Source organism: Labrus mixtus, chromosome 7 (genome assembly GCF_963584025.1).
Source record: "Labrus mixtus chromosome 7, fLabMix1.1, whole genome shotgun sequence".
NCBI lineage: Eukaryota > Metazoa > Chordata > Actinopteri > Labriformes > Labridae > Labrus > Labrus mixtus.
This window is the reverse complement of record NC_083618.1, coordinates 12,011,800-12,039,676: the sequence shown is the minus strand read 5'-3', so window position 1 is coordinate 12,039,676 and position 27,877 is coordinate 12,011,800. Positions and strand designations below refer to the sequence as shown.

Genomic DNA, 27,877 nt, shown 5'->3' with positions numbered 1-27,877 from the left:
TACAAGAAAAGTATACTTCAAGCCAGATCTGTGATTTTTCTGTTTACAATATGAGTGCTGGTGTTGAAGCTGGAATATTTTACATGGTGCTTGAAAAAGGTGTATTCTACCAGTGCTCACTTGCTTTTTAACTGGAATGGTGTAGTATGATTGTTGGCTGGTGTGTGTTTGTCAGGGTGCTGTTTTCTGGCACACGTCCCAGTATTCTGTAGTGTGTAATGTGAATTGGGCATTATCAAGCACAGTGTAATTTTGGTAGGGACATACTATTAAATGACATTTGTGGTTGATATAGCAGAGAGTAAAAGTGTAAGGAAGTGATAAATGAATACAATATGATATGATACAGTATAATAAAACATGATATGATACTATACAATATGATACGCTATGATAGGCGTTCATACAAAACACTCTTATTGTCCCCTTTGGGACATTTTATATATACTTATTTGACAATTGAAGACATTGGAGAGTAACTTCTGCTTGGGGTTCTGCTTTTCTTTTTTGGTAACTAAACATTATCTTCCACTCAAGCAAACTCACTCATGTGGACAGGCCTGATAAGTGGGTCATGAATAAATAAGCCGCCCAAAGTCATTCCAATCCATTTGCTCTCAGCAATCACACACTTAGGCATTTATTAAAGAGCTGATTTGACTTCAAGTTTATTGCAATTTACTTATAGACAGCACCTTCATACTGCAATCAAACCACATTGCCCTTGATATGCATTTATAATATTAGGTAGCCTATAGGTTGTAATCAGAGAGGGGCACAGATTGTTGAACAAAACATCAAAAGTTGAACTGCATTGACTGTTAGCACTGTTGTCTGTTAACTATGTTAGCCTTGATAGCAAATCAGGTAATTCTGTTTTTTTAAAACAAAGGAGCAATATGTACGGTATCTCCGGTCCCATTTCAAAACATTGAAGAGAGCTGTCTCCCTCCGCCTCCACTTCCCCCGCCTCCCTGGAACCGATGCGCACACAGGTTGCTATGTTGCGGACACGGAAGCTTCAGTGTTTAGCCAGTTCTGCATTGGTCTGGACACCTTTACCTCCATTTTTGAAAAACATCTCGATGTTTTCTCCTAGTTTTACCACATTTCTGGTCGTGGAGCTTATAAGATAAATGACGAGGCTTTTTAGATAAGGTGGAATCAATTATACCTGAACCAGTTTGCTTGCCTGCTTCCATTGCTGCTAGGTTTTGATAATCATATTTCAAATTAATGTCCAGGTTAAAAAATTAAAAAAATTAATGCAGGAAATGAACGGTTTATGATTAATAGGAAACTTCTTCATTTATCAAACGTCAGGTGATATATTTAAGTCTCTGATCCTTCTGTCTTTACTCACATAACTTTTCTAAATGTGTCTTTCAGATCCTGGCCATCATCTCCATACTCTTCATTGTACTATCTACCATTGCCTTGTCCCTGAACACCCTTCCAGAGCTTCAGGACACAGATGAGTTTGGCCAGTCCACAGACAACCCACAACTGGCCCATGTGGAAGCTGTATGTATTGCCTGGTTCACCATGGAGTACCTGCTTCGTTTCCTCTCCTCACCCAACAAATGGAAGTTCTTCAAAGGTCCTCTGAATGTCATTGACCTGTTGGCCATCCTGCCATATTACGTCACCATCTTCTTGACAGAGTCAAATAAGAGCGTGCTACAATTTCAGAATGTCCGGCGGGTAGTTCAGATTTTTAGAATTATGCGTATCCTCCGTATTCTTAAGCTGGCCCGTCACTCCACAGGTCTTCAGTCTTTGGGCTTCACTCTCAGGAGGAGTTACAATGAGCTGGGCCTGCTCATCCTTTTCTTAGCCATGGGCATCATGATCTTCTCCAGTCTGGTGTTCTTTGCAGAGAAAGATGAGGAGGACACAAAGTTCAAAAGCATCCCTGCTTCTTTCTGGTGGGCAACCATTACAATGACCACAGTAGGCTATGGAGACATCTACCCAAAAACTCTTCTGGGAAAGATAGTAGGAGGTTTATGCTGCATAGCTGGAGTACTGGTGATTGCTCTACCTATTCCCATAATTGTAAATAACTTTTCTGAATTCTACAAGGAGCAAAAGAGGCAGGAAAAAGCACTTAAACGAAGGGAAGCCCTGGAGAGGGCAAAGAGAAATGGTAGCATTGTCTCCATGAACTTGAAAGAAGCATTTGCTCGTAGTGCAGAACTGATGGATGTGGTAGTAGAGAAGAGTGAAAGGCCTAATGACAACCACCTCTCACCAAGTCATTGGAAATGGACCCCAAAGAGGACGGCATCAGAGACAAGCTCAAACCGATCCTTCAATGCCCAGGAGTTAGGCTCTCCTAGTAAGGCCCGACCTACCAGTCCTCAGAGGCTCAATGTTCAGAAGCTAGAGGAGATGTACAACCAGATGGCCAAGACACAATCCCAACCAAACCTCAATGCTAAAGACAGGGGCTCCAGACAGAGCAAAAACAGGGATGAAATAGAGCTTGGAGCCATTCAAGATCATGGACCGCCTGTGCTAGGAACCAGAGAAGGGGTAGGGGACATGAAAAGCTTATCCAGTATTGACAGCTACATCAGCTGTGCAACAGACTTCCAGGAGAACACACGCTTCACCCATAGTCCAGCAATGGACCTGGGTGCTCAGGAAAGCAACCGGTTCTCTCACAGTCCAGCCACAGGTTTGTCCCAGCATGGCAGTACAAAAACAGGGCGACAAACCACAGGGGAGCATGACTCCATCCTGAATCCTGTGCCTGTTGCAAAGCCTTCATACACTGAAAATGCACGGAAATTCTTCTTTCCTGGCAACTCCTCGAAAAGTCTTGTCCCCAAAGTGAGCTATCGCAGTGAAGGGGAGTCAGGCTTGTCCCCACTGTCAGACAGCTCAGTCCTGTCAGATCGCTCTCTGGTAAGCCCTGAAGTTTCTGTCTACACCACTGCCAGCAGCAGAACCCCACCAAAATCTCCAGAAAGCGATTCCATGGCCCAAACTGTCTTTACTTTCCACGACTCCTCCATCAGTAAATATATAGACGCAGATACAGATGACGACGAGCACCTTCGAGATGTCTCTGACACCAGTCCCTCAGAGCGTCTTTTGGCTGGTTCAAGTCCAAAACGAAGCATCAACATCACTTACCAGAAAGGGATCAACCATTTAGAAGTAGCCCAAAAAATGCTGGGCCAGAATTGCCTGTTCCCCATTGAAGGGATTCGTGGAATAGCTCATGAGAATCACGTAGGGCCGGAGTTGGCGCGTAGGCCAAAGGCTGAGAGGGGACGTCAAAATACTTTGGATAAAGGCCTCTGAGGTTCAAATGAAGTAGAAATAAACAGGAGGCAGGGTACAGCGTGTTTGTGATGGAGACAGCAGACATACTAAACACACTAAGTAGGCTGCAGACAAAGGAAGCAGGAAAGACAAAGAGTCTGTAGGAAACAATTCAAGTTACAACTTACCTGAGCATGCCATCAGGCACCAAGCTCAGGATGAACATAACTGAATACTCTGGGAGAAAAACACTATAAATTGGAGAATGTCACTGCCCCTCCTTCATCTTATTCCTACAGGCTGTACTACATACCCACAATACAAAAGAGCACACCCAGCCAATTTGTTGGCTCAGAGATCCATGTGGAAGCAGAGTCATCGGTATAAAGTTGTGGATATAAAAGGTTTGCTATATTCTCCAGGGAAACATTTCCCCGCTGCCCACTATCCCATTACAGAATCCCAGTTCATTTTGTAGTCTTGGAGATATAGGAGAGGACCTATAGAAGCCTGTAAGCTACTTACTTGTGCCCTCCATTCCCAAACTGGCCTTAGTCATTTACATTTGCAGGAGTGTGCATGCCTGCATAAACGTTTGTGTGTGCATGTGTGTTAGTTAGTGTGAATGTTGATGGATGAACAAATGTTAATTCATGTATTCCCCATTCTTGAGATTGTCACACCCGATTTATTTTTCTATTGATAAAAGAAAGCTAGAAATGTGTGATTTGCTAGTCTGCTGTGTCATATTCTCATGTAAAGAGTAACCCTGTAAAAGGGTCAATGTTGTGGCACAGAGGCTGCAATTATAGTGGGGATCCAGCACATTACCTATTACAATGAATGTTCTTCAACAGTATTTTGTTATTCCCTATGTTATCATGTAATGGTGAGAATGGATGACACTTTAAAATCTATCATTGAATATTGTCTTAGCACCTCAGTATCATTTTATAAAGGATGGTAGGGGACCAAGAAATTTTGATATGGGCTTATACAACAGCCAGATGTTACAAACTGGATTGCTGCATTAAGGGCGCATTTATGAAGCATGCATACAACCAACAAATCAACGTACAAAAACATGAGACACTAAAAATTAAATATTTAAGTATTCTCTCTATATTTACATTTAACACAAATTATAACGTAAAAAAAAAAAAAAAACAAGTTGAAGAGTTTGGTAGCAGATTTCAGCATTCATTGGTCCTTATTTAACCAACATAAAAGCAGCCAAAGAGATAACGCTCAGAATATGGGAATATGCATGTATTTGGTACTGGAAGCTGCAAAGTTTTCCATCTTTGTTCTGTTCCTTTTAATGTCAAAACAAAACTGGCACAACACTGGGTATACACAACTAGGTCAGATTTACCACAATTCAGTTGTAAATGCCCAAATTTAACCCATGCATGAGCACACACACACACCCCCACTTAAGATTCATGCAGGTATGGGAGACTATCTTCAGGCTTCATATATACACTTAGTTTCCATGGAGACAGCAGCTTTTCTCAGAGGCTGGCAGCAGCTAAGCGACGGTTTGTTCATTTGGGTGTGAAGGTCTAGATGCATGTAACATAAGTTAAACACATATACAAGAACACACACTCAAACTGGCATGCGCTCATAAAGTGACAGGTATGCACAGTAGTCACGAGTTAGCAGAGCCACTCCTCACTGTGCATATTTATGAATACTGTGTAAAGGCAACATTATGATGTAAAGACCTTGTACATTGTTCTGTTTTTATGTCTAAAATCTCTGTAGCATTCCATAAACAGTACAATTCCATTGATGCATTCTCTTTTATCTGTTTACACTGCCACAAAGCAGATAAAACAAATTACATAACTTAATAGATCCATTTTCCAGTATTAAAACAACACATTTCAAGACTGACCAAATGCTTCATGCAGAATATAGAGGGACTTAAGGGTTATATCACCTGAAAGCTACATAATACATAATACCTTGAAAACTTGAAAACAAAAACTAAATTGTATTTCAAGATCAACATCCATAAAAACCCTGCTAACATGAATCCGTATAAAGAATTCATAACCATTTAAACCAAACAAAAAGTTTCCAAACATACATATACAGCATGTTTTTACTGCCTTTATGTAATTCAAGAGCAGGTATGTTCTACTAATGAAGAAAACAATCACTGCCATTGCAAACTAAACAAATTCTCAAGGAAAACTGGCTCAATTGTAAACGCTTCCCGTCACAAAATATAAATTCAGTGTGATCCAAGAGTCAACAAAAGGTGATCAGCACACATTGTTTTTGCTGTTATGTTTGAGAGTCACACAAACCCCTGATTACATTTCCTGTTTTAATCCCAGAGTTGAACCATTTCATATTGCTCTTCCATAGTGAGAGGAACAGAGGTGTGAAAGGAATAGCAATGACTGTGAGAGGCAGAGGGAACCATGTGTGTGCCTGTATGTGTGTGCTGTAAATCCAGGGCATTAGAGCAGTGTGGCTGCGGCTAAATGGAGAAAAATTAACAGTTTCATGAATGTATGCATGTCAGGGAAATCCTGCTTTATGTTTGCTCCACATTTCTATCTGCAGCAGTAACACATCCTGTATTACCAAGGGAACTCTAAACATATTGGGGCAACATAACTTTCGCACACGTTAAATGTTTGATAGGCAGCTGCGAGGAAAGGGATGGAATGAGCATTTAATGTATGTTTTTCAGCACACATAATTAGACAGATGGACGGTATGAGCTGTTGACAAGTTAATTTTAAGCAGCATCATCGTCTCAGCTCCAACATACCTTATCAATAACAAAATGTCTTTCTATTTTGAATTCAAGAGAAATGTGTTATGATTTTTCTCTGTTGCACAATTACACTAAAATGCATTTAGAAAAATAAACAAATGTATCATCTGCAAAGAGACATTTTAAAATCAAATAAATTAAATAATTTACTGCAGCTTTCTAACAATAGTTGGGCATTCAGTTTTTTAAAGCATTGTTTTAATCTTTCAAATACCTATTTTTAATGGCTGCTTCTTTGGTTGTACCCGTTAATGAATTCTTTCCACAATAAACTTGTATGCATCTTCATGTCTCAGTAGGACATGTACGATCCATTTATACATTGAAAGAATTATGAACATGCAAGCTTTGTCCATTCTTTTTTTTGTCATCATCCTTTTGTTCAGACATTGCAAGTCTCAAACAGAATAATGAGTTGGTTTAAAGGCCTGCAGTCCAGTGTTAATTCCTGATTTACTTCACTGTTTATTTATCTTTATGTCATGAAAAGTCAAAGCCAATGCATGCCCAACATTTTAAGATCTTTCACCCTGTAACATCTAAAAATTCACAGAGATGTCAAAATGTTTTCTAAAGATTTGAAGAAAACAACGTACAGTATGTCAGGCCTGCTTACTACTACTTTAAAATCTAGATTATTAAGTTTAATCATTCAACATTCAAATCTTCATATAGCTTACACAACCCCTCACAAAGTATACTCTCAGTTAAATATATATGACGGTAGTCAGGGACCATTTTCACTGAAATATCTCTCAGCAAAGATGACAATCAATAATCCACGAGTAGGCAGCAAGCACTATTGTTGAAACTGAGATTTACTATGGGCTAATATTAGCCAAATGTTCACAAGTATAAAAATCCTTATACAAGTAATGATACTCTTATTATTTTAGACTCTAAAGTTCAAGAAACATCAAGCTTGAAGTTGAGATTTGATATCTAGACTTTCATACTGTGACACAAATCTACCATGATACAAAAAAAGACATCTAATTTACGAATTTAAATCATCTTTATTTATTTTTTGTTTTGGTACCTAACTCATCCCCATCTTCAACAGAGCCATTTAAATGAACAATTTGGGAAAAAGAGCGTTCACATTTCACATAGAGGAGACATTTTGATGTGAATCAAAAGGACTAAACCATCATGCTTCATGCAGAAATAGCAATCAAGTGGCTTGTTATATTTCTCTTTTATTGATACAATTCAAGATGAAGAGCACAGATTCTCAAACATTTGTACTACAAGACTCCCAACTGTACAGTTAATGCATAGCTGAAACCCTAAAATAGAATTTGTTGTCGTGCTGGCTGCTAAATTTATCTTCAAAGAGGTTGAAGTATTTTTTATTTTTTGGTCTAACCCCACAGAACTCCCTTTAAGAACATGTGGTAGTTTCCAAAACCCAGTGAGAACAACTGCATAAGCAAGTAGCCCTTTCACAATTTCTGAATCTAATACTGTATTATAGGGTTGGGGTCCATTCAGGATGCCTTGATGGAGTAACTACACATCACACAAGATACTATAAAAAGGTACGAGTATCATAGCATGAGATGAATTAAAACTAGTACCAATTAATAACAAACTATATTTTTTCTACGTTTCAAGCTCTCAGTGGAATTGACCCCAACCTTGCCTAAGCCATCAGTCTTTCTAAAGTACACTGTTTCCAGGGAAATTGAAAAAAAGATATTTGAACGACCCTATAGCCAGCTCTTATACAATGTTGTTTGTAGGTCCCGAGGCTGTCTGTTTTGTAAAAAACAAAAAACAAAAAAACAACAACTAATTTTTACCTGTTGACTTTCTATGCTATTGTTTCTGTATAACTGTTCTGTTGTTCAGTGCATGTTGTAACTTTGGCATTGTGACTGGTTGTGATTTACACCAGTAGAGCCAGTACTTGTCATGTGAAAAAAAAAAAAAAAAGTGTCTCAATGTCTCAAGATATTTCTATTTCTTAAGAAAGCAAAATTTCCCTTGGATGACTCAAAATTAAATAAACCAGATCACTTTACATTTTGCTTAGGAATTTCTGACTGTCATTTTATTGTTTTATTCTTTATCTGCTGTTTTAATGCAAAAATATTCAATTTTTTTGTTTGTTGTATGGTATGATGCAAGTAAGTTGGATATATTCTGAGTAAGAAATAGTATTTTCCTTAGCCTACATTCAGCCTCATTAAACTGAACAGGTTTGTAATTCTGGCTGTTATGAACCTGTGCAGGCAGGTTGTTCTTTGTACACGTGTCAGAGTCAATATGTGCAGGAGGGAGGCTTACAGAAGGGAGGAGGTTAGATGAAAAGGAAGCTGTGGGCTGTTGGACAGGAGCACGCCTCCAGCCTCCCCACACGCCTCCACGCTCCCCTGCATCGAGGGTTTCCCACCGCCTGCCACTGGAGAGACCATCTCCTGCAAGAAGGAGGGAGGAAAGTGTTACGCAATGTTGCCATCTAGTGGTAGTCCTTGCTGTTACTATTCACATTTAGGACACACTATGCTGGTAGCAGCTTGCATGAAAACAGTTTAAGCTCAACATTCAAAATCAGCTCTTCAATTGTTTCATGGGGAAGGTCATGCGTTAATCACATTTGTTAGACAACATAGATACACAAAATATGTTTTGGTCAGAGACACTGTGTTTAAACAAAGATTTTGATATTCAACACACACACAAGAATCCAAAGTGCAGCATTAAGGGAGACCTGTAAAAATTGACTGCTCAACAGTTATAGAAAGAACTAATGTAATTAAGGTGAAATCAATTCTAGACAACACAAATAATAATTGTGCTTTATCATTAGATGGCTACTGTATTTTTAATCAAGTATATCCTATATATATAGTATACGCCACCCATCGTACTGCGCGTTCTGCCCACTCGCCTCATAGACTGTAAACATTACGTTCACCTGCCTGGGAGCTGGAGTCTGACGTCACTTTCCTGCGCAGTCCACTTTGCCAATTCATTTTCGAGTTGGTTTGAATTATGATCACTTTTTTAGCACGGCAAGTTTGAAAACGAAAAGCCAAAGACCTTTTAGTTTTCATTTGAATGATGTCATACAATATGCATACATAGAAAGCAAAAGTATAATGCAAACTGGATGACTGAATATTAATTTTAAATATAGGTCAAATAATGCACCTATATTCTGAAAATTAAAACGTGTTTCTGTTACTGTATTTTCATTTTAAAATTAGCTTTTTCATTTGAATTATGATACAAATTTAGTGGGGCATTTTTTGAAAATGATAAAGCAAATGTCATTTTCTTCTTCATTTTAATTTAGTCAAAGAATGTGCATTTTTGAAGTTGAAAACTAAAATTCAAATTAGATAAATTAATCATCATTTTATTTTTGAGTCAAATAATACACTCATATTCTGAAAATTAAAAAGCATTTCTGTTAATGCATTTGCATTTTCAAATTAACTTTATTATTTGAATTCTGATCGCTAATCGCTTCCATAATAGTGTGATATTTTGGGACGTATAATCATTTGAGTAAATAGAGTTCGAGGAGAAGATACACACAATTGTTAACTGAAAAAATGCATTAACTTTTAGCAGCTGTTTAGCTTAGCTTAGTTTAGCACAAACCGGAAAGAGAAAAAAAAAGCTAGCCGGGTTCTGTTTAAAAGAATCAAAACACGCTTCAGCTACATATTAAGAGCATAGGTAAGGGAGTTGTATTTGTCTTTCTGTCTGTAGATCAGAGGTTCTCAACCTTTTTCCCTACAGACTCTGGTTGGGAACCAATGTTCTGGAGAATCCAAGAATTGAATTTATTACTTCATACCTCTAAACCTCGCCCTGCTTTTCTGTCACTCAGCAACAGACCAACTGACACCTCTAGAGGTGTGTTTTAAATAACACATAACAAAATATTTTATTACAAACTTATAGACTCATGTGTTATGTGTTTTTGAATTATAGGATACTTTACTGTCAAAGGGTGAGGCAGAACTGTCACCTTTATAAGTGTAGTAAAGTTGTCAACACTGAGATTAATGACCAAAATAAGATTATTTTAAATATATCATATATATATAGAGTGGTCAAAAAACTTTCTGAACAACAGAAGGTTAAATTTGTGAGAAACTTTTTCTCACATCTTTTTTTTTAAAGCTGTGAATAAAGCAAGCAGTGATATGTGATATGTCAGAATGTGTTTACATACCTGCTCTCTTCCTCTTCCACTCCGTCTCCGGCACAGTGCGTCTGTCCAGCGGCGAGAGCGGGCGGCTGGCACTCAACACACACGCGGTGCCCCTCCCTGAGGTTCTGCATCCACTGTGTGTGCGGGTCTGCACTCTGCTGGCATCCTTTTGTCAGAGAGGTCAACTGAAACTGGACACAGTACCTGTCTCACACAAACACACACATACACAGGGTCAACCATTAAACATATACAAACCAAACTCAGACGACAGTAAACACCTAAAGTCAAGGCAAAAAAGATGTTTGTTTGTTTGTTTATTTGGATCCCCGTTAGCTATATGTTTACATAAAGTAACAAATGATGTGATCTGACATGTTTCTGTGTTACCCTATGATGGCACTGCTGTCAGGGATGTCTCTTTTCTTCCTGGCGTTGCCATAGCCACCGCTGGTAATGAGAGCTGGGACTGCAGAGGGAACAACCATGATAAGAACATTACATGTGACCATAAATTGCATGTTATATAGTATGTGAGTACAGTATGTTCCATCAAAATGCTGAGGATTTCCTGGTGTGAAGTCCAAAATGCTGCTTTATCTTAATCTCTTTTTTGGGTTTTCATTTTAGAAATGACAGTTAGTCACAATCTGTTGATAGGTTGTAGAAGAAAAAAGGTGGCAGTTCATTACATATGCATGAGGGATTATTGAAATGTATGTCTGACACATCTTTTCACATAGATGTTTTTTGACACAGCTACTGTATAGTCCAGGAAGTGACAGTTTGTCCAAGCTGGAAACCACAGATCTAAAGTGTTCCACTTAAAACATAATATATAAGTGAATCAAATATAAAGTCATTATCTTTTTTTAAAGGAATTCAGAGAACAATGTGTAACCACAAAGACCTGTAGGAGGATTCCAGTTAGATTCACCTAGGGAGTTATGACAGTGTCCTTCGTGAGTCCAGTACTCTGCACAGCCGGCATGTTCCTCCAGGTGGGGACAGGGTTTGCCTGCATTGTGCGGTTCCTGCACGATGGTCCTGCTCCTCCTGCGGACTGTGGCCTTGCACGGCTCAGCACAGCCGGACCACTGCGTCCATTCACTCACCACACAGGACACAGCTGAGGGAGAGAGAGAGAGAGAGCTCAAATAACTGAGGGGGGAAAAAGCTGCATCAAAATAAATCCCTTGATAGTATTTATTGGTCTACAGCTCAATACTCAATTTAGATAACATTTAGGCAGTAACATCCTTTGCATACGTAATGTGACAAAAGCTTCACTGGGTAAGGGATCAATTAGCCTATACAGAATTAGTTGAGATAAATTCAGCACAGGAATATATCAGTGAGGCCTCTTGATTAAGTCTTACTATATAATTGTTATTTTAAAGAACGTAAAAGTACAATAGCCTATCATTACTGGCTATTTATTCATTTTATAGAAGTAAGCCCATGTGATAATGCCATTCATAAAATGTCTAACGTAGGCTACTTTCATCAAATGATAGGTCTACTGAGGAGAAGAGGAGTTCACTACGTCACAAACTTAAAGTTGTTGTTTTTTCCCGGCTCAAACCCACCTGGGCAGGCTGTCTCATAGTCGTGGCAGCAGTCCATGGTGAACACGCAGGTCTGGTCGCAGTAGCAGGTACCGTAGGAGCGGTCAGACCTCCATCCTCTGCTGACACAGGACGGGTCCCGGCCGGTGCAGCACAGACCCGCATCCCGACATCCTGACTGACCCGGAGCCACCAGGGATAGAACCACTGCGAGAAAAAGAGAAGTGACAGAGCCGCTGCTCCTGCACACTGTCATCACGAAGGACTGGACCTCATGCACTCCAACGAGATCAATTCAGCTGTAGGCTATAAAGCTGAAGTTACTTATTCCAGTCTATGTGTTTAAAAAAAAATGTTGACCTGTTCACGTCCTTAGAAGTGTGATGAAAGACCCCAGCCTTTGGTCAGTGAGGTCAAACTGCTCGTTGAGTCGGAAATGATCCATGTGTCAACTCTGCATCTCTTAAAGGAACAGTTCACCACTGAAGGTAAAGGGCTGATTTCACAGTCAAGTTCAAATGCTGTATTGTTTTCCTTCAATTTAGCAGTTATCAGAGGTATCTATCAGAACAAAGTATTCTAGCTGACAAAGTGTAATAAACTTAATTTTTGACTTATTTCTTGCTGAATTTTACTGTAAAATGCCCGTATAAGATTTTCCCTGTTTCATTTTCATGGTCTTCACATTTTTCACTAATCAGTTATCAACAGATACACACAATCAAAAGACAAAATGTGTCAAAGGTCCACCTTACAAAACAACAGCAAAGCATATTTAATTCGCTTACTGCCTCTCTCCCTCTTTCTCCCCTCTCTCTCTCTCTCTCTCTCTCTCTCTCTGCTCAGTTGGTGGAGCAGGCAGCTTCCCAGGCCCATGTGTGCCTCAACATGTGAAAGAGTGGATTAATGAAACTGCTATGGCCGAGGTTATTCATGCAAAAGAAAAACAACAGTGTAGACAGTGTAGGCCTCCACTCAAACAAAGATTCCCAGTATCTATCCTCTGTGTGTGTGTGTCCAGGGACGGTATATGAACGGAAAGAGTAGAAGAACAACCAAATTTTACAGCTCAAAATTTTACAGCTAAAAAAAAAAACAAGCAAGAGAAATGTGGATACACACATCAAAATGACATCACCATGACAAGTGTGGTTTCTAAACTAGGGCCCTTGTTTGTGTCTACAAAGAGTGAAGCACAGACCAATTTTTTTCCTTTATCTGATCCAATAAACAGTCATCAGTGCATTTCTCATTTCATCAACCATATATATATATATATATTTTTTTTTTTTTTTTATCAAAATAAAAAATTCTTAAGCAGTTCTCTAATAAAAAATATTTTTTTGTCAAAAAGGTATAAGTATATATTAGTGGAGTGACAGCAGGTTGGGGATGTGGATCGTGCCTCAAAGGTTAACATTTTTTTTTTTTAAAACAGAAACAGCAAAAATGTATCATTCGTAAGACATATCCAACAGGGAAACTTGCTGGCAAACAATCAAAGCTCACTGCGTGCCAGTGTTCAGGTATAACAACTCGATTCTCTACTGTTGTTTCCAAGTGTTACTCAACATTTCACAGTAGGGAACAATCTTGGCAGCATTTACACTAACCTCTGCAGCTTTTACCCATTACTGAAAATATTTCAGTTATTTAAGGAGAAGAAATATTTACCTGCACATCACAGTGTAGTGAGATATGAAACTCCACCAGCTTAAAAAAATGTCTGTTTAAATAAATGTTGTTTTCTTTTAATGTATAGAGACAAATAGACAATCTAAAGCACTGACAACAATTTCAGCATCACTTTCAACTAAGATGCCAAACGATCCAAATCAGGTTGACTGTTCCATTAGGATAATCAAAACTTACCGACTGCCTCAAAGGTCTGAAAAATCATTTGCAGAGAATTTAAACACACATAGATTCAATATGTGGGTTAAAAAAAAATGCAACGAGTGAGTATGATTCTCTGCATATGGGTCACAAGCCGACATGAGGGGGAAAAAAAACAAGGCTGGCAGTGTTCAAACAAGAACGTAGCACATAGAAGAAGCCTTCTTGCAACATAAGTCAGAATGCTGAGATTTACAGTCCACATAAACATAATCTTCTTATGTTCTACTTCCATATTACTCTGACCGGGACCCAAACTCCTTCTTTAAATGTCTCCCTTTGCTGAACACCAAACCATAAATTATTACATCATCGCTTAGCTAAAGCTGCAGCTCTGTTCTAATACAAATGAACAGGATGAGCTGCGTTTACAAAGTAAATATAAGAAGTATAAGCTGCTTTTTATTGTCACTTTTTTACATATGGTTAATGCACAAATATCCTTCTTTTGTCTGCTTTGAGTGGTAACAATAGAATTATTTAACATCCAAACTCCTCCATCATTAACAGGAGAGATAGACACCAGAAGAGTTTGGACCATTTATACTACAGTAGACTGTTATTGAGCTGTGAACTATTAATGAATGTTAAAAATTCCCAATTTGTCCTTTTTCAAGATATTCAAAATGATAATACATTTCTTCACCTAATTGTAGACTAGACTATAATAGCATTATATGTATGTCGTTTTATTCCCAAACTCCCCTTTATCTGCCTTCTACTTACACTGAGAAGCTTTTAACACACACATGAAATGCTCAACTACTTAAGTATATGAATATGTAGCCTGTTTTATCTGCATCTGTGTTAATGCTATGTAAGTCTTTCACGTGTACAGTATGCTCAACTATGAACTATGAAAGTGTCCCTCTAAGACCCTGACACTTGTAAAAACTTAAAGCCAGAGTAATGCTGTGTGGCACATGTTATTTTCCTCAGTGTTGGTGAATGTGTATACATTGACTGCTTAAAACAGAAGTGGGTTTATGAGGGGCTCAAGGTATTTCCTCTAATCCGGGAGGAGAGTGTTTAAATAGAGCAGGGATGGAGTCTGAGAGCCATAGAGGGAGGGATACACCAGCTTGGCTGTCTGCATCCTCACACAATCTAACACTTAGTAAGACAGTAAGACACACACCTTCACAGGTACCCGGTGTGAGGTTAGATATTTATTCTGACAATTAAGCCCATCAGCAGTTTCACAAGTCAACATGATCTTTCTAATGGACCTGCAGATGATGCTGCTGGATGTGATTTACTTCATCCTGCGTAACTCTGTACGGGTCGTCCTGCGCCCTCGCACCAAGCCCATCGATGGCGAGCTGGTGCTGATCACCGGGTCTGGTGGTGGCCTGGGTCGTCTCTTTGCTCAGGAATTCACCAAACACGGGGCAGAGGTGGTGCTGTGGGACATCAACAGCAGCGCCAATGAGCAGACAGCCAAGCTGGTGCGGGAGATGGGGGGTAAAGCATACACCTACTCGGTGGATGTTACCAACAGGGAGGATGTGTATCGAAACGCAGACCTGGTGAGAAAGGACCTGGGCCGAGATGTTACAATACTGGTGAACAACGCTGGAGTGGTGGCCGGTGAGCGCATGTTAGACTGTCCTGATGAGCTGATGGAGAGGACCATGAAGGTCAACTGCCACGCCCTCTTCTGGGTGAGAACTCTTTGGTCGATATGAAATGTCCCACAGGAAGTCCAGCTGCCCACGACTTATTCATTGTAAAATATTTCCTGTATTACCCTTTCAGGTATATAGACGGTGAAGATAACAGTCTAGAACTGTATCTGTTTTTGTTTTTTTAAACTCAGAACATGTACTCGGGATAAAGCCTCTTATCTTACACTAGAAATGTTAATGAACCATTTGTTCCTTCCCGACACTGAATCTAAAAAAACCTTACATTAGGTCTCAGCTGATGTGGCACACTATGCACCATCAAATCAGTCTGTTTTTATGTTTCATATTTGATTCTCAGGCCCGTTATATTCAGTCATATCTTATAGCCTATAGTGATTCTTACGGTATAGTGGAAGTAAAACACCAGCAATGAGTTGTGATCTTTACTGACCACTGCTTTGATACTTTTTCAAATTTTTACATTTTGAATGTCTATAAGTAAACAATATTTAACTATTTCTGCATTAATGTCTTTTGGTGGCTCACTTTTTAAGTAAAACACAAACAATGATTCAGCACTGACTGAAGTAATACAGCTGTAAATGCACTTTTGAATTTCACAATACATAATCTTCAGCATCAGTGCCTGTACAGAGCATGTTTTTGTGCACACATGACATGTTAAATGCATTGCGTTAATGTCTTTATCCCTTTCACACTACGGACTGAAGGATTCCCACAGAAATCCTCTTAATATGAAGCCACTCGTGCAACATAAGCCTCCTCCACATTGAGCAACATTCAAGCAACTACCAGTAATATAAACACTGCTCTATTTGTTGTCTCATACTAAGCTGCTTCAAGACATGTGTGTTCATGTATGTTTTTATGTGTGTTTGTGTGTATGTTAACCTCAGACAGTGAAGGCCTTCCTCCCTCAGATGAAGGCCCAGAATCACGGACACATTGTGACCATCGCCAGCGTCCTCGGTCTTTTCAGCACGGCTTGTGTCGAGGTGAACCCAAGAGGGAGAAACATCACTAAAACATGAAGACACGGCAGCTTTGTTATCACAGTTAACACACCCTGAGACCGAACATCCTTGTACGGGGATAATTTAGGTTTTCTGCAGATTACACTTTTATCCCCTTACCTTAAAACTATAGTCCTTAAGCGATGACACTTTTTGTGACATCCAGTGAGAGCAAATCACAGCTACCTCTGCCTCATGTACAGTCTTTATAGAGCTGACCCCAATACCAAATAAGAAAGGGGGAAAAACCTAATCAAACTTTATAGTTGAATCATCATTATTTATGATTATTAAGGTTGATAAGGCACACAAAAGTGAAGAGTTTTAGTCATGGTAAATAACCTTCTTCTAATTTGGAAGTATTTGTTTTAAAACATTGTTCAAGAAGATTAAGAAAGATAGAAACTTGTAAGAAAACAACACATTTTAATTTTTTTTCTTGCCTGATGTATTTTTCGGGAATATTTTCTCTGAAGAGCAGAGGGACAGTTGAGTACAAGTAGAAGAAACCTCTGATGAGAGGAAATCAAAACAAAAACACTAAAGATTGGTTGCATTGTATGCCACTTTGTTTGTGCACGGTCATGTTCTTAGTAACAGAATGAACAGCAAACTAACAGTAAGTATACTTTAAAATAATCAAAAAGTCTCTCCATAAGGTCATCTATTACTTACCAGGTCCCACCGAGTACTAGGTACTATCACAAAATCTGTAGTCATAATGTCTGGGGAGTTTTCTGTTGCAAACATTCAATATCAGTAAAGACACATTTAACAAGTTTCACTGTTTTTCTTTGAGACAGGACTATTGTGCAAGTAAGTTTGCTGCAGTGGGTTTCCATGAATCTATGGCCCACGAGCTGCTGGCTGACGAGATTGAAGGAGTGAAGACTACTCTAGTGTGTCCCTACATCGTGGACACAGGCATGTTTGAAGGCTGCAAGATCCGGTATGTCAACAAAACACTTAAAATGTAAATTTTTGACTTTTGATTGATTCAAAAATATCCTATCATTTCACTATTTCCCATGCATTTTGAATGAAGTAATCTTAAAAAAGTATGGTCAATCAACTTCATAGAATTTGAGCATCACCTGTTCACAGAACACAGAAACCAAAACATCCAGCATTCATTAGGTGTTTCCGTCCAGCCATTTAAAATGACGGTGAATTTGTCCGTTGGTGCAACTTACAGGAAAGAAGTGGAGATGTTTCTCCCTCCTCTGGAGCCCCAGTACTGTGTGGAGCAGGCGATGAACGCCATCCTGATCGATCAACCTTTAGTGTGCATCCCCCGCCTCACATACCTGCCTTTCCTCAGCAGAGCGTACGTACCATAAATAAACATTTTAAAATAACTTTTGTTCATATGTGCCAATTCATACGTCTTACTGCTCACTTTCTCTTTCAGGTTGTTGCCATGGGAATCCAATGTGGTTACATATCGTTTCATGGGATCCGACAAGTGCATGTACCCCTTCATTGAAACCAAGAAGACACAAGTGTCTAATGGTGCCATTATGGTGTCATAATCATACAAGTACAGCTACAACCTATTTGAGAGCCACAACCTTAGAAATAAAATCAAATGTCATTTAAAGGGTTTATAAAACACATGATGGAAAGAAAACAAATCCCTCCAGCTACATGTGAATAATATGAGATAAAGAAGGCCAAATTGAGGGGGCTTTGGGTTGAAGGACAAATTATTCAGAAATGTGTACTAGATGACGACTCAGGCAAGTCGTCATGTGACACAAGAATATTTCTGTATATTAAGATTTAATCTAAAGTCTCCTCTTAACAGGTTTCTCTCCATGAAAGTGTCAAATGAATGAAGGAATCCTGGACAGGCCTAAAGGGGAAATTGGTCTTTAATATGTGTAACTATTATCTTTACATAAAATAAAATGATTACAAGACACGTGTTTTCAGAGTGTCTGATTAAAAGCAAGTGATTTGTGTGCTGCTTTATGTTCTTGTAAACATGAAAATCAGACAGTATTGGAGTCATACAGTACATCCATGTTAAAGGGACCCCCCTTGAAACAATGCATTCATGTGTAGTTCAAGTGTAGTTGTATTTCAGTAGAATGATTAAAGATTTTCTTGAAAGAGAGCGTGGCTATGGCAAAAAAATAAGCAAAAGTTGATCATCGGTTGCACTTTAGACATCGATCCTACCCAAGGAGAGAGTAGATGTCACCGGCTGTTATCGGACTGAAACATAAAGGAAACAACTTCATGAGAAACCGTTTAGATTTTGACTGACATTTCGTTGAGAACATTTAGCTGGAAAAAAGGAGATTTGAAATCATGGACTCAGTATGATTATAGTATCCAGTTATGATAGCACTAAAAGTTGATATTGGTTAACACATAAATCTTTTCAGTTAGGCTTTATACCATTGGTAGTTTAAGAAAAGACAAGACAACAGAAATGTTGGTTTTGTGCACATAAGCACGGAGGTTTAATTACCATGGGGAGCGGAGAGAGAAGGGATGCTGACATAGTGGAGGAGGAGGAGGAGGGAGTACTCAGGGAAACTTGACAGGGACAACGTCACATTACATCACACGCTACATTTAGTCAGAAATTCTTCTCGGCTCTACATGGTAATGTCATTAACACCGGTTGTTGATATAAAGCACTCTAGGAAAATCAACAGAGGTTCGTCAGCTGCACCCTAGACAAAGATAAGGTCCAAACCATTAAGAGAGAAGATCTTTTAGGAACTACCTCAGCAGGGGATCAAAGACAAAAGTTAAAAAAGTCTAACAGAGAGAAAACAAGTTATGAAAAACAAAAAAAAGGTTCACAGTTAATCGCTTAATTGTTTCTTTCACTAAGTAAACGCCCAACTCATTGACTAGGATGCAGCTACTTTTTTCTACAACGCAACAAAATAAATAACGTGTACAATTAAACAACATCAAGGGAAATAAATGATTGTTTCCTATCAATCTTGTTTAACTGTGAACATTTTGGTACAATGAATATGAACAGTGACGTTTTAGAGCCAACAACGTCCAAAGCTTCCCACAGCTTTCTAAAGCTGACTAAGAACACAGTGTCGGAGTTTTCTCTAGTGCTTTTACAGACAACCAAACCTGATCATCTAAACAGTGCCATCCACGGTCTGTGCCAATGTGCTTGAGTTAGCCTGTTTGAGGTGTAAGTCACCTTCCACTTCCTGCTTGCCACACCTGTGGAGACAAGGTACAAGTAGGGTCGATTATAACAACTTATCAGCACCAAAATATTCCTGAAGGCTGTATCTACAAGCAAAGTGTTTTTCTATCTTTCTGTCCTAGGTAATTCAAAAGTGTTATTGAGAAATTTAATTGATAAACTACACTATTAATGAGCACAAAATAATGAAAACATAAAGGCCTTTGGAGAATTTGAAACTTAAACTAGTTAACTCTGTACACAAACAATTGTTTAAAGTATACGGCTAAAGAGTCATTAAAACAAATTAATCCTTCTATTGTGTTCAGACAATTTAGAAATAATCTCCTAATTTTCCCTGGAGAACATTTGCCTCTTAGAAAATAAATATAAAGTGCCATAAGGAGTTAAACAACAAGCCAGTTACGCTGTTTAATGTTACAAATGACCAGTTAATCATTACATTTTTAATAGAATGAAGAGTCTAAGTAGTCATATCTGGTAAGAAAAAGGCACCCTGGAGGAATGCCGCACTTGTTAAAGCTCAGAGGACAGCATGTAGACAGTCAGAACAAAACAAAACTCCAGAGTAATAAAGAGATTTATAAAGACATCTATAACCTAAAACTGAAATGTGCACGACTGTCCATTTTCTCCAAATGTATTCATGCAAATAAGAAAAATGCATGAACCTAATTTAATAGTTTTGACAGACTTACAAACCCCTTAGCATTAGACTCTCATGAACTCTTATCCACTAAAGTTATGTAATGGCTGCATCTTTTCTCCCTGAGAAAATAGGTAGTTATATACTCCATATACTGTCACGTTTGAACAGTTCCACTTCCTAAAGTATGCTTTTCTAACAGACTGTTCGTCACTATGAAGCTAACTACCTGCAGCCTTGACACTCTGCAAGCTCTGTCTAAAGAAGACGTAAAAATGTTGTTATGCTTTTATTTTTAAAACTTAGTAACTTTTATTGTTACTGTGTTTTCACAGGTCTGACTAAAAAATCCATCAGATAGCTGCAGCTCATCCAGAATGCTGCTGCACTTTGAAATGCTGTGTTGCTGAAATGTGCTATTTAAATAAACGTATCTTGTCTAAGCTGACACATCTATGAATAAGCAGAGATTCAGTGTAAATCACAGCTTACCGAGAGACTGGTCCATTTCCTGTCCTTTCATTTGACTGCTGGTCCAACTCTGAGAGCAACTTTAATATATTCAGTGCAGCCTATGGAGGTAAATAACAGCACATGTTAAATCAGTGATCATTCACAAGTATCATATAGGCTATAAGCCAGTAAGGTAAAGCTGCACTGCCCTGGTAGCACATATGTTGTAACAATATAAGCATACCACACATTAGCGTGCTGCCTTTGGTCTGCCTCACACAACACTACACCTCTACTCACCCTACTAAGCTGTATTATGAATGCACTTAATACAGTGTGCTCGCTACATAGAGTACAGGAAGAAGCCTCGCTTTTCTAAATTAAATCTTGATTGTCTGGTACCAGAGCTGCTCATTACAAGTGCATGAAGGAAACTGGGTGACCTCTGAGGACTTTTCCTCCATCTAAGGATATAAAAGAAAGCAAACAGACAAACACTCATATTGGCTATGCTTTGATACAGACACATCATTACCAGGTATTTCTTTCCAGAAAAAACATTTATCACAGTTATTGTGAGGGGATAATAAGTATTCTGAAATAACTACTTTTTATGAAGCTCCTTGTCACAAAGCTCAACATGTTTATGTTTATGAAGAAACGGGTCAAGGATGGACTCTTACTGTAAACAGTTATGTGAGACCCATTGATAGCCATTTGTTTACAGCACTTTGGTCCTGTGAGTTGCCCTTTATCAACCATTATCCAATACTTCCAAGGGCATCCAAATACATGTAACTAAAGTGTGGTGTTCGTTGTGAACAGATGCATTGCAGTTTTGATATATCTTGAAAATGCAACCAAATTTAGTCTATAAAAAACACTCACCATGTCATGACAAGATTCAACATCTTTCCCAATCCCATGGCTGATGAGCGGCGGCTGGGCGGAGCAGTTAATCAGTGACACAAACTCGTTCTTATTGTTTTGTGGAAAATCTTTGTATTCCACCTGCAAACAAATAGATGTTCATTCAGATTTTCTCTCCATTACTCTAGTATGAATTAAGCATGTGCTCGTTGATGACCTTACTGAGTTCACTGAAGCAGCAGAGGTTGTTGGGTTACCTGCAGGCACTGCACGGATGCCAGAAAGCCGAGCTGCTCAGAAGGCCTGGTAAGGGGTCCGAGGGGAAGCTGGTTCAGATTGTTTTTGTTCTTCAGGATAGTCTCAGCAGTCAGGGAGGTCCCTGCATAAAGCAACTCGTTGGCAATAATGGCAGTGATTGTGGCCTTGCCTGGGTTGGGAATTACTCGGTTGTAGTCCTTAGCTTGGGACCCATGACAGGCCCCAACAGCTTGAGCCACCTCAGGGACCATGGGCAGGATACCTGCAGGCAGCTGCTGGTGGCTCAAGTAAGGTAGACGGTAGTCCTCCTCCTTGGAACCTTTAAAGGAAAATACTCTTTTTCAGCCCGGCATATATAAGACAATAAATTATTCAATCTTAATGCTACCAAATCTTTGAGATCTTGTTACCTAAGACCACCTCCTCTGATGAGCCAGGTTCAAAGAAGGTCACTTTGCGCCCATCACCAGGTTTTTTTACTGGAGTCTAAATAAAACAGAAACAATACATTTACATAAATGAATAGTTTTGTTTTTTTAAGTCCTGTCTGCCATATTTGTTGCTAGACCAAGATTTAGTAGTACCTTCTCATCTGTCTTGAGTGCTGGTTTGGGGGTCGGAGGCTGAGGTCCTTTATATCCCAATAGGTCCAACATTTTCTCTGCTGCGTTCCTCTTGGCCACTTTTTTACTGGGTCCCATCCCCTCTGCAGACTGGCCACACACCGTTACCTGTGTAGGAGGACATGAGGCATACATGTATTACAGAACTACATGGAGGAAAAAAATACTTCAAAAAGATGAGAACAAACTGCCAGAGATGTTTCAGAGGTACCACTAGTTTGCCTCGGTGTCTAAGCGGCTGTCAGAATCACCTGCATGACAAACTCTCTGCGACGAGGCAGACCTCTCTCTGTCACCATGCTGTACTCGGGTTCCTTCTCCTTCTTGGCCTGCTGGATCTGAGCGAGGCGGCTGATTGGATTCATACCCTGTCCATATTCTGGACTGGTCTGGAGCTGTTGGTGTGAGGGGTTAATAAATATGAATAGACCATAACTCTGCACTGATTATTGTAATTACAGCCCATGAGTTACGTTACTTTGATGATGGATTTGGTTTTCTTTTTTATGCGTGGCAGCGTCTTTTCCACACTGGGTATATGGGGCAGCCTCTTTAACTCCCCCAGCACTGCTGCTGCTGCCAGCTTCTTGGCAATCTTTTTACTCTTTCCTTCGCCCTCACCAGTGAACTCCCCGACTGTTACACAAACAACAAAACTCTTCATATGGGGAGGGCCTTCTTCTTTTAAAACCTGGAAAACAACAGAGACAAATCTTGTTGTAAAGGAACCTTTTTTTTATATTATTAAACTTGATAGGAAACCTGGCCAAGTCATACACTTTGAACTGAAGTATTAGCACTTTTAGAAGAAATGTATCACCTCAAAGTTGACAGGTAAGTTGCGTTTAAGTGCAATTTCAAACACTTGACTGATTTCTGATTTGTTGAGGTTCTCCTCCTCTGGCTCTCCATTCACCTGCCAGCAGCAGAAATAACATTTCAGTAAGAATATCAAAGAAAAGCCATAAACCAGAGTATTTTTGATGCCAAGTGTACGCTTCTTCTTTCACCTCTGGCAACTGTTGCAATATTGGCTCCTTGTGCAGCACTTTCAGGGCTTTGGCAGCAGCTTCATGCTTGGCTAACTGCCGTGTGCGTCCCTTTCCAATAAACTGCTGGCCTCCGATGGAAAGCTCCATGTGGTATATCATTGGTCCCACTGGAGGAAAAGGGTAGTAGTACCTGGGCACAGTAAAGGTCAAGTGCAACGTTTTTTTCCCCCCCATCTCAGAAATAGACTTCACGAGGGTAATCAAAAGTAAAACAAAATCAAAGAATGTCAAAACATTTCCAAGCAGAGGAAACTCACTGTTGCATAGAGCGCTGATAGGGTCCTGGAGGCCGGACGTTGTAGTTGAAGTTTGGTGGTCTCATCCCCGGGTATGGGTCGATGGGTTTATACATAGGCTTTTTACCAAGCTTCATACATAGTGCATTTAGCTCCATTGTGTGTGTAACTCCATCTGCTGAAAGCCAATCAAAATGAACCAACATATGAGGAAACTGTTTTCTGCATAAATTTACTACAACAGAGCAAGTGGGAGGAGCCCACCTAGGTGCTTGCCTGTGTTGCGGGGCATCCTCACGGTGGGCTTGGGAAGTGTTGTCTCAGCAAGGGCAGATGCAGCAGCGGTGTGCTGGGCTTTCTTGATGCTGGTCCCCTCTGCCTCCCAATGCTGATCTCCCAGTGTGAGTCTGACTGAGAAGATCTGACAGGGAGATGACACAGAAGAGTTACAGACAAGTTCTGAGTCACTACCATGATGCTGTGATGAAAAGACGACAGAAACCCAAATGAAATAACATGATTGGTTTGAAATTTGCTCTCAGGGTACCTTAGAGTGAGCTGGTCCTTGTTCACACAGCAACTTATACTCAGGTTGGATCTTGTTGAAACGAGCTAACTCATTCACCAAACACATGGGGGTCTTCTCTTTAGGGTTTGCCATGTTAGATACTGTAGGGCAAAAAACACATGAACATGAAGAAATATTCAACGGCTGCTCTTTTCTCCTATAGTCTGACCGAAAAAAAGAAAGAAAGACCCTCAAGGCTTCCAGAACAATGAGTATAAAATCCTTAATATTTCAAAACAAGTGAGAGTGATTACCCTGAGATCTGTTAACAGAACAAATGAGAAAGAGATTAGAAATACCAAGTGTGATTCTAACAAATTCTAAGAAAAATTATAATTTGTAAAAAATAATTTGAAGCACAATTATACATGGCTAACACAATTATACATGGCTATTCAAAAAAAACTCTGTCCTTTATTTTACATACAACAGCAAATGGAAACAATAAAAAATAAAATAAATAAACCTGTTGTGGTATTGTAGGGAGTGGCTGAGCCTGCAGGGAGGGCGGAACTCCTGATAGGCTGGCTGGCACTCTCCGAGGGTAGGGTGCCCGAGGCACAGGGGATGCTATAGCCAGGCTGTGGCTGCCCCATCTGAAGTGGAGAAGGGGCAACAGGCATGGGGCTAGCCGGACACTGGAATTGAATCTGGGACATCCTTGTTGGTGTAGCTTATAGTCAATTGTAGACTAAGGTCAAGATAAAAACTTTGTAGTAAAGCAATGGTGAATGCCAAGGCTGTAGGAACTGCTTTTTGACGAGGTTTGAATGCAAGCTCTTCCTGCAAAGTGAGGAAAAAGATACTTATCATTAACCTTTCCTTTTCTACACATGAAGGAGATCACATGAATTTAGTTTGTCTGAAAGCTATCACCGTCACAAAAACAAATCCCTATGGATAAGAAATGGAGTAATCCCGGGACAGGTTGTCTTTCACAGACCTGATATATTACTATAATTACATTCACATACAACAATAAAATCTACAATCTAAGTGCTACCAAGCCGGATTTGGAATGAAACCAGGAAATTATTTTGCTGTGATTAAAACTGCTAACTGCACAACTTCAGAAGTACATATTTCATCCTTATACCCAGCATTCAAATCTAGTGACGGATAATTTGCATCTTTAAATACACTGCTCAAAAACAAAAAAAGGAACACTTCATCGTCACAGTGTAACACCAAGTCAGTTTAAACGTCAGGGATATCAATCTGTCCATTTAGGACGCACATGTGACTGTGAATCAGTTTCACCTGGTTTGTTGCAAATTAAAGTGAAAACAGGTGCAATGGAGAGGCAAACGCCTGCATGGTTTTGCATGTGATGGCCACAGACAATAGCTCTCTTTTCATCCTTGATGACTGATCCTTCTCAAGTTTTGTGTTCTGCTAGTGTCCTTGTCACTATTGGTAGAGTGAGGCGATACCTGCATGGTTACACGGGTAGTCCAGCTTCTCCAAAAAGAGCACATCCAGACATGCATGTTCAAGAATGTTTGCTGTGTCTTCCAGTACAATCTCAAGAGCACGGAGGAGATACCAGGAGACCGACATGTCTATTACACGAGGAGAGCCGGACAGGACCGTTGAAAGGCATTAGCCTAGCAGCAGGACTGCTATCAGCTCCTTTGTGCCAGGAGGAACGGGAGGAGCACTGACAGAGCCCTTTCACATGACCTCCAGCAGGCCACTGGTGTGACTGTATCTGACCAAACTGTCCGAAACAGACTCCACGAGGGTGGCAGGAGGGCCCAACGTCCTCTAGTGGGACCTGTGCTCACAGCGCAGCACCATGCGGATATCGACTAACTCTAACCGAAGTGACAAGGACTCTAGCAGAACACAAAACTAATCAGTCATGCAAAACTATTCTGTTTTGGGGATTTGTCTGGCTTTTGCCTCTCCTTTGCATTTGCTCTTCAAATTTCACCACAGCAGGTGAAACTGATTCCCAACAACTTGTGCTTCCTGAAAGAACAGATTGATACCCCTTGAAGTTGAACTGACTTGGAGCTATTCTGCCATGATTTAGTGTGCCTTCATTTTTTTTTGAGCAGGGAAATTTTACTTGCAAGACTGAAAAACGGATCATGAACTTAAACAATAGACATTCTGCCTTGAAGGCTAATATTTTCACGATTGTTTGACTACTTCTACAATTCAATAAATATAAATAATCACAACAAACACCAGAGTAAGAAACAGCAACGTTCCAAATGAATGTTTTCTAATCTGCTCCTGTACAGTAATCACAGATATAATATTCTCAGCCTTCATGCAACTAACATACATGTCGCAAGGGAGAATATGAATCAGAGTTATTCATTTCACTGCAACTTTGAATGACTTAACCTGTAGAACTGATTGACAACATCATAACTTTTGGGTTATTCACTGGAGAAAGTCACATAAAATAGTATCTTTGGCAAAGAATGAGTCATGAATTGCTGGGAGATAAGACAACAACCCAATTTGTCTATTTGTGTATCAAATAAGGAGGCTTATGTAACCAGTCACACCCTACATGCCCCAGTAAGACAACAATGTGACTAGACCGGTGACTGTACCCCATGGCTGTTACTGTTTTCGCACCAATATTCCCCATAACTCTGGTTATGAATGAAAGACACTGCTGATCTGAAACATAGTTATCATTGTTCTCACTGAAGATGTAAGGCTGGGAGGAGTCGATCTGTTTGGCTCTTGTGTGGGCCTTGCAAGTATCGCTCTCCCTTATTTGACACAACTCAAACTTATTTGCATGAATTTCAACCTTTACATCAGACTGTTAAATGTCGGCTTCAAAAGGTGAACGCCTTTGTAAATAAAATGCAAACCTACACCTTTATTAGTTTTGGAAGAAGATTTACCGGCAAGCTAGAGATGCTCAAACTAGTGCAGCGCTCTGGAGGCTTGCAGAAAAAAAGCATTTAATGCCAATGATTTTCTCTGAAAACATAGGACTTGCATGTTTTCAAGTTAAATAAGTGTCCGGGCAAAAAAATATCAGACTGCCAGTCATGCAATAACTGAGTATGGCTTCATAAAATCAGGTCGCCGGTGAGCCAGGGGGGCTTCTCCAGAAGACCACGTTAGCTTACGAGCTACAGGGGCAGAGACGAACATTTATTGTAATACTTCTCGAGAAGAAAATGACTCCAGACACTCAAAATCTTAAAGCAATGCATTCTTCAAAAGGTTGCACTCATTGCACAGAAGCAGCAGCGACTGACAGTACTTTATTCTTTCATGAACATGCTTGTTATCTTTTCCTCTACGAGTCTGGGAGTAGCCGGTGAATTTGCTAGCTAGCTAACCCCGACCCCCAAGTCAGTGCACAGAATAAACCTCACCTCGTCGTTCCTTTTGTTCAGTTTTGTGTTACTCCATAGTACACCTTCATTTACTCTTGTTTTCTCTGGTTCATAGTCTGTATGAAGAGTCTGTTTTATGTTAGTTTTATCTCAAAATGCGGGCGGTGAGGAGGTGGACATTGGGAAAACAGGGCAAACACTAAAGAGAATGGCCCAATCTTGACTGTCTCTCCAGGAAATGACGTCGACAGAGAGGAACTACTTCCCAAAGATAGTGGAGGA

General features: G+C 39.7%; 4 protein-coding genes across 5 annotated transcripts in view; 2 read left to right on the top strand and 2 right to left on the bottom strand.

Annotated features, from left to right (window-relative positions):
• The window catches only part of kcnb1 (potassium voltage-gated channel, Shab-related subfamily, member 1), a 35,541-nt gene extending 27,432 nt beyond the window's left edge, over nt 1–8,109 (top strand). The window contains exon 3 of the mRNA XM_061042978.1: nt 1,390–8,109. Within this exon, the coding sequence (XP_060898961.1) occupies nt 1,390–3,315 (1,926 nt within the window). The 3' untranslated portion in view covers nt 3,316–8,109. The remainder of the gene's footprint in view (nt 1–1,389) is intronic.
• On the bottom strand, nt 7,260–12,652 carry si:dkey-7k24.5 (somatomedin-B and thrombospondin type-1 domain-containing protein). The gene is made up of 5 exons (XM_061042982.1): nt 11,840–12,652; nt 11,188–11,379; nt 10,641–10,719; nt 10,272–10,454; nt 7,260–8,499 (listed from the first exon to the last, which is right to left on the bottom strand). Exons 1-5 carry the CDS (start codon nt 12,072–12,074, stop codon nt 8,382–8,384), a joined length of 807 nt encoding a protein of 268 aa, XP_060898965.1. The 5' UTR covers nt 12,075–12,652; the 3' UTR covers nt 7,260–8,381.
• A 2,111-nt stretch (nt 12,653–14,763) lies between these two features.
• rdh20 (retinol dehydrogenase 20) lies at nt 14,764–18,300 on the top strand. Its single transcript, XM_061042976.1, has 5 exons — nt 14,764–15,378; nt 16,260–16,358; nt 17,180–17,325; nt 17,572–17,703; nt 17,788–18,300. The coding sequence occupies exons 1-5, from the start codon at nt 14,926–14,928 to the stop codon at nt 17,906–17,908; spliced, it is 951 nt and encodes a 316-aa protein (XP_060898959.1). The 5' UTR covers nt 14,764–14,925; the 3' UTR covers nt 17,909–18,300.
• A 519-nt stretch (nt 18,301–18,819) lies between these two features.
• Nucleotides 18,820–27,828, bottom strand: stau1 (staufen double-stranded RNA binding protein 1). Of its 2 annotated transcripts, none has more exons than XM_061042975.1 (15): nt 27,635–27,828; nt 24,742–25,058; nt 24,255–24,376; nt 23,984–24,128; nt 23,729–23,882; nt 23,430–23,601; nt 23,240–23,335; nt 22,898–23,110; nt 22,671–22,814; nt 22,381–22,527; nt 22,207–22,282; nt 21,796–22,115; nt 21,557–21,679; nt 20,708–20,787; nt 18,820–19,583 (listed from the first exon to the last, which is right to left on the bottom strand). In XM_061042975.1, exons 2-15 carry the CDS (start codon nt 24,932–24,934, stop codon nt 19,496–19,498), a joined length of 2,073 nt encoding a protein of 690 aa, XP_060898958.1. In that variant the 5' UTR covers nt 24,935–25,058; nt 27,635–27,828; the 3' UTR covers nt 18,820–19,495. The 2 variants fall into 2 exon arrangements, with proteins under 2 accessions (XP_060898958.1, XP_060898956.1); XM_061042973.1 differs by having other exon boundaries at nt 23,729–23,885; nt 27,635–27,827.
• Nucleotides 27,829–27,877: the final 49 nt, after the last annotated feature.

Excerpts from the sequence above, each read along its gene's own strand:
- stau1 (XM_061042973.1), bottom strand. The coding sequence starts at position 24,934 with ATGTCCCAGATTCAATTCCAGTGTCCGGCTAGCCCCATGCCTGTTGCC. Across the intron at positions 22,283-22,380 it reads CACTCAAGACAGATGAGAAG|ACTCCAGTAAAAAAACCTGG; the intron begins GTACTACTAAAT and ends TGTTTTATTTAG. Across the intron at positions 21,680-21,795 it reads CATCCGTGCAGTGCCTGCAG|GTGGAATACAAAGATTTTCC; the intron begins GTAACCCAACAA and ends ATTTGTTTGCAG.
- rdh20 (XM_061042976.1), top strand. The coding sequence starts at position 14,926 with ATGATCTTTCTAATGGACCTGCAGATGATGCTGCTGGATGTGATTTAC. Across the intron at positions 15,379-16,259 it reads ACTGCCACGCCCTCTTCTGG|ACAGTGAAGGCCTTCCTCCC; the intron begins GTGAGAACTCTT and ends TGTTAACCTCAG. Across the intron at positions 17,704-17,787 it reads CTGCCTTTCCTCAGCAGAGC|GTTGTTGCCATGGGAATCCA; the intron begins GTACGTACCATA and ends TTTCTCTTTCAG.
- si:dkey-7k24.5 (XM_061042982.1), bottom strand. The coding sequence starts at position 12,074 with ATGACAGTGTGCAGGAGCAGCGGCTCTGTCACTTCTCTTTTTCTCGCA. Across the intron at positions 10,720-11,187 it reads ACACTGTCATAACTCCCTAG|TCCCAGCTCTCATTACCAGC; the intron begins GTGAATCTAACT and ends TTCCCTCTGCAG. Across the intron at positions 8,500-10,271 it reads GTGGAAGAGGAAGAGAGCAG|GAGATGGTCTCTCCAGTGGC; the intron begins GTATGTAAACAC and ends TCCTTCTTGCAG.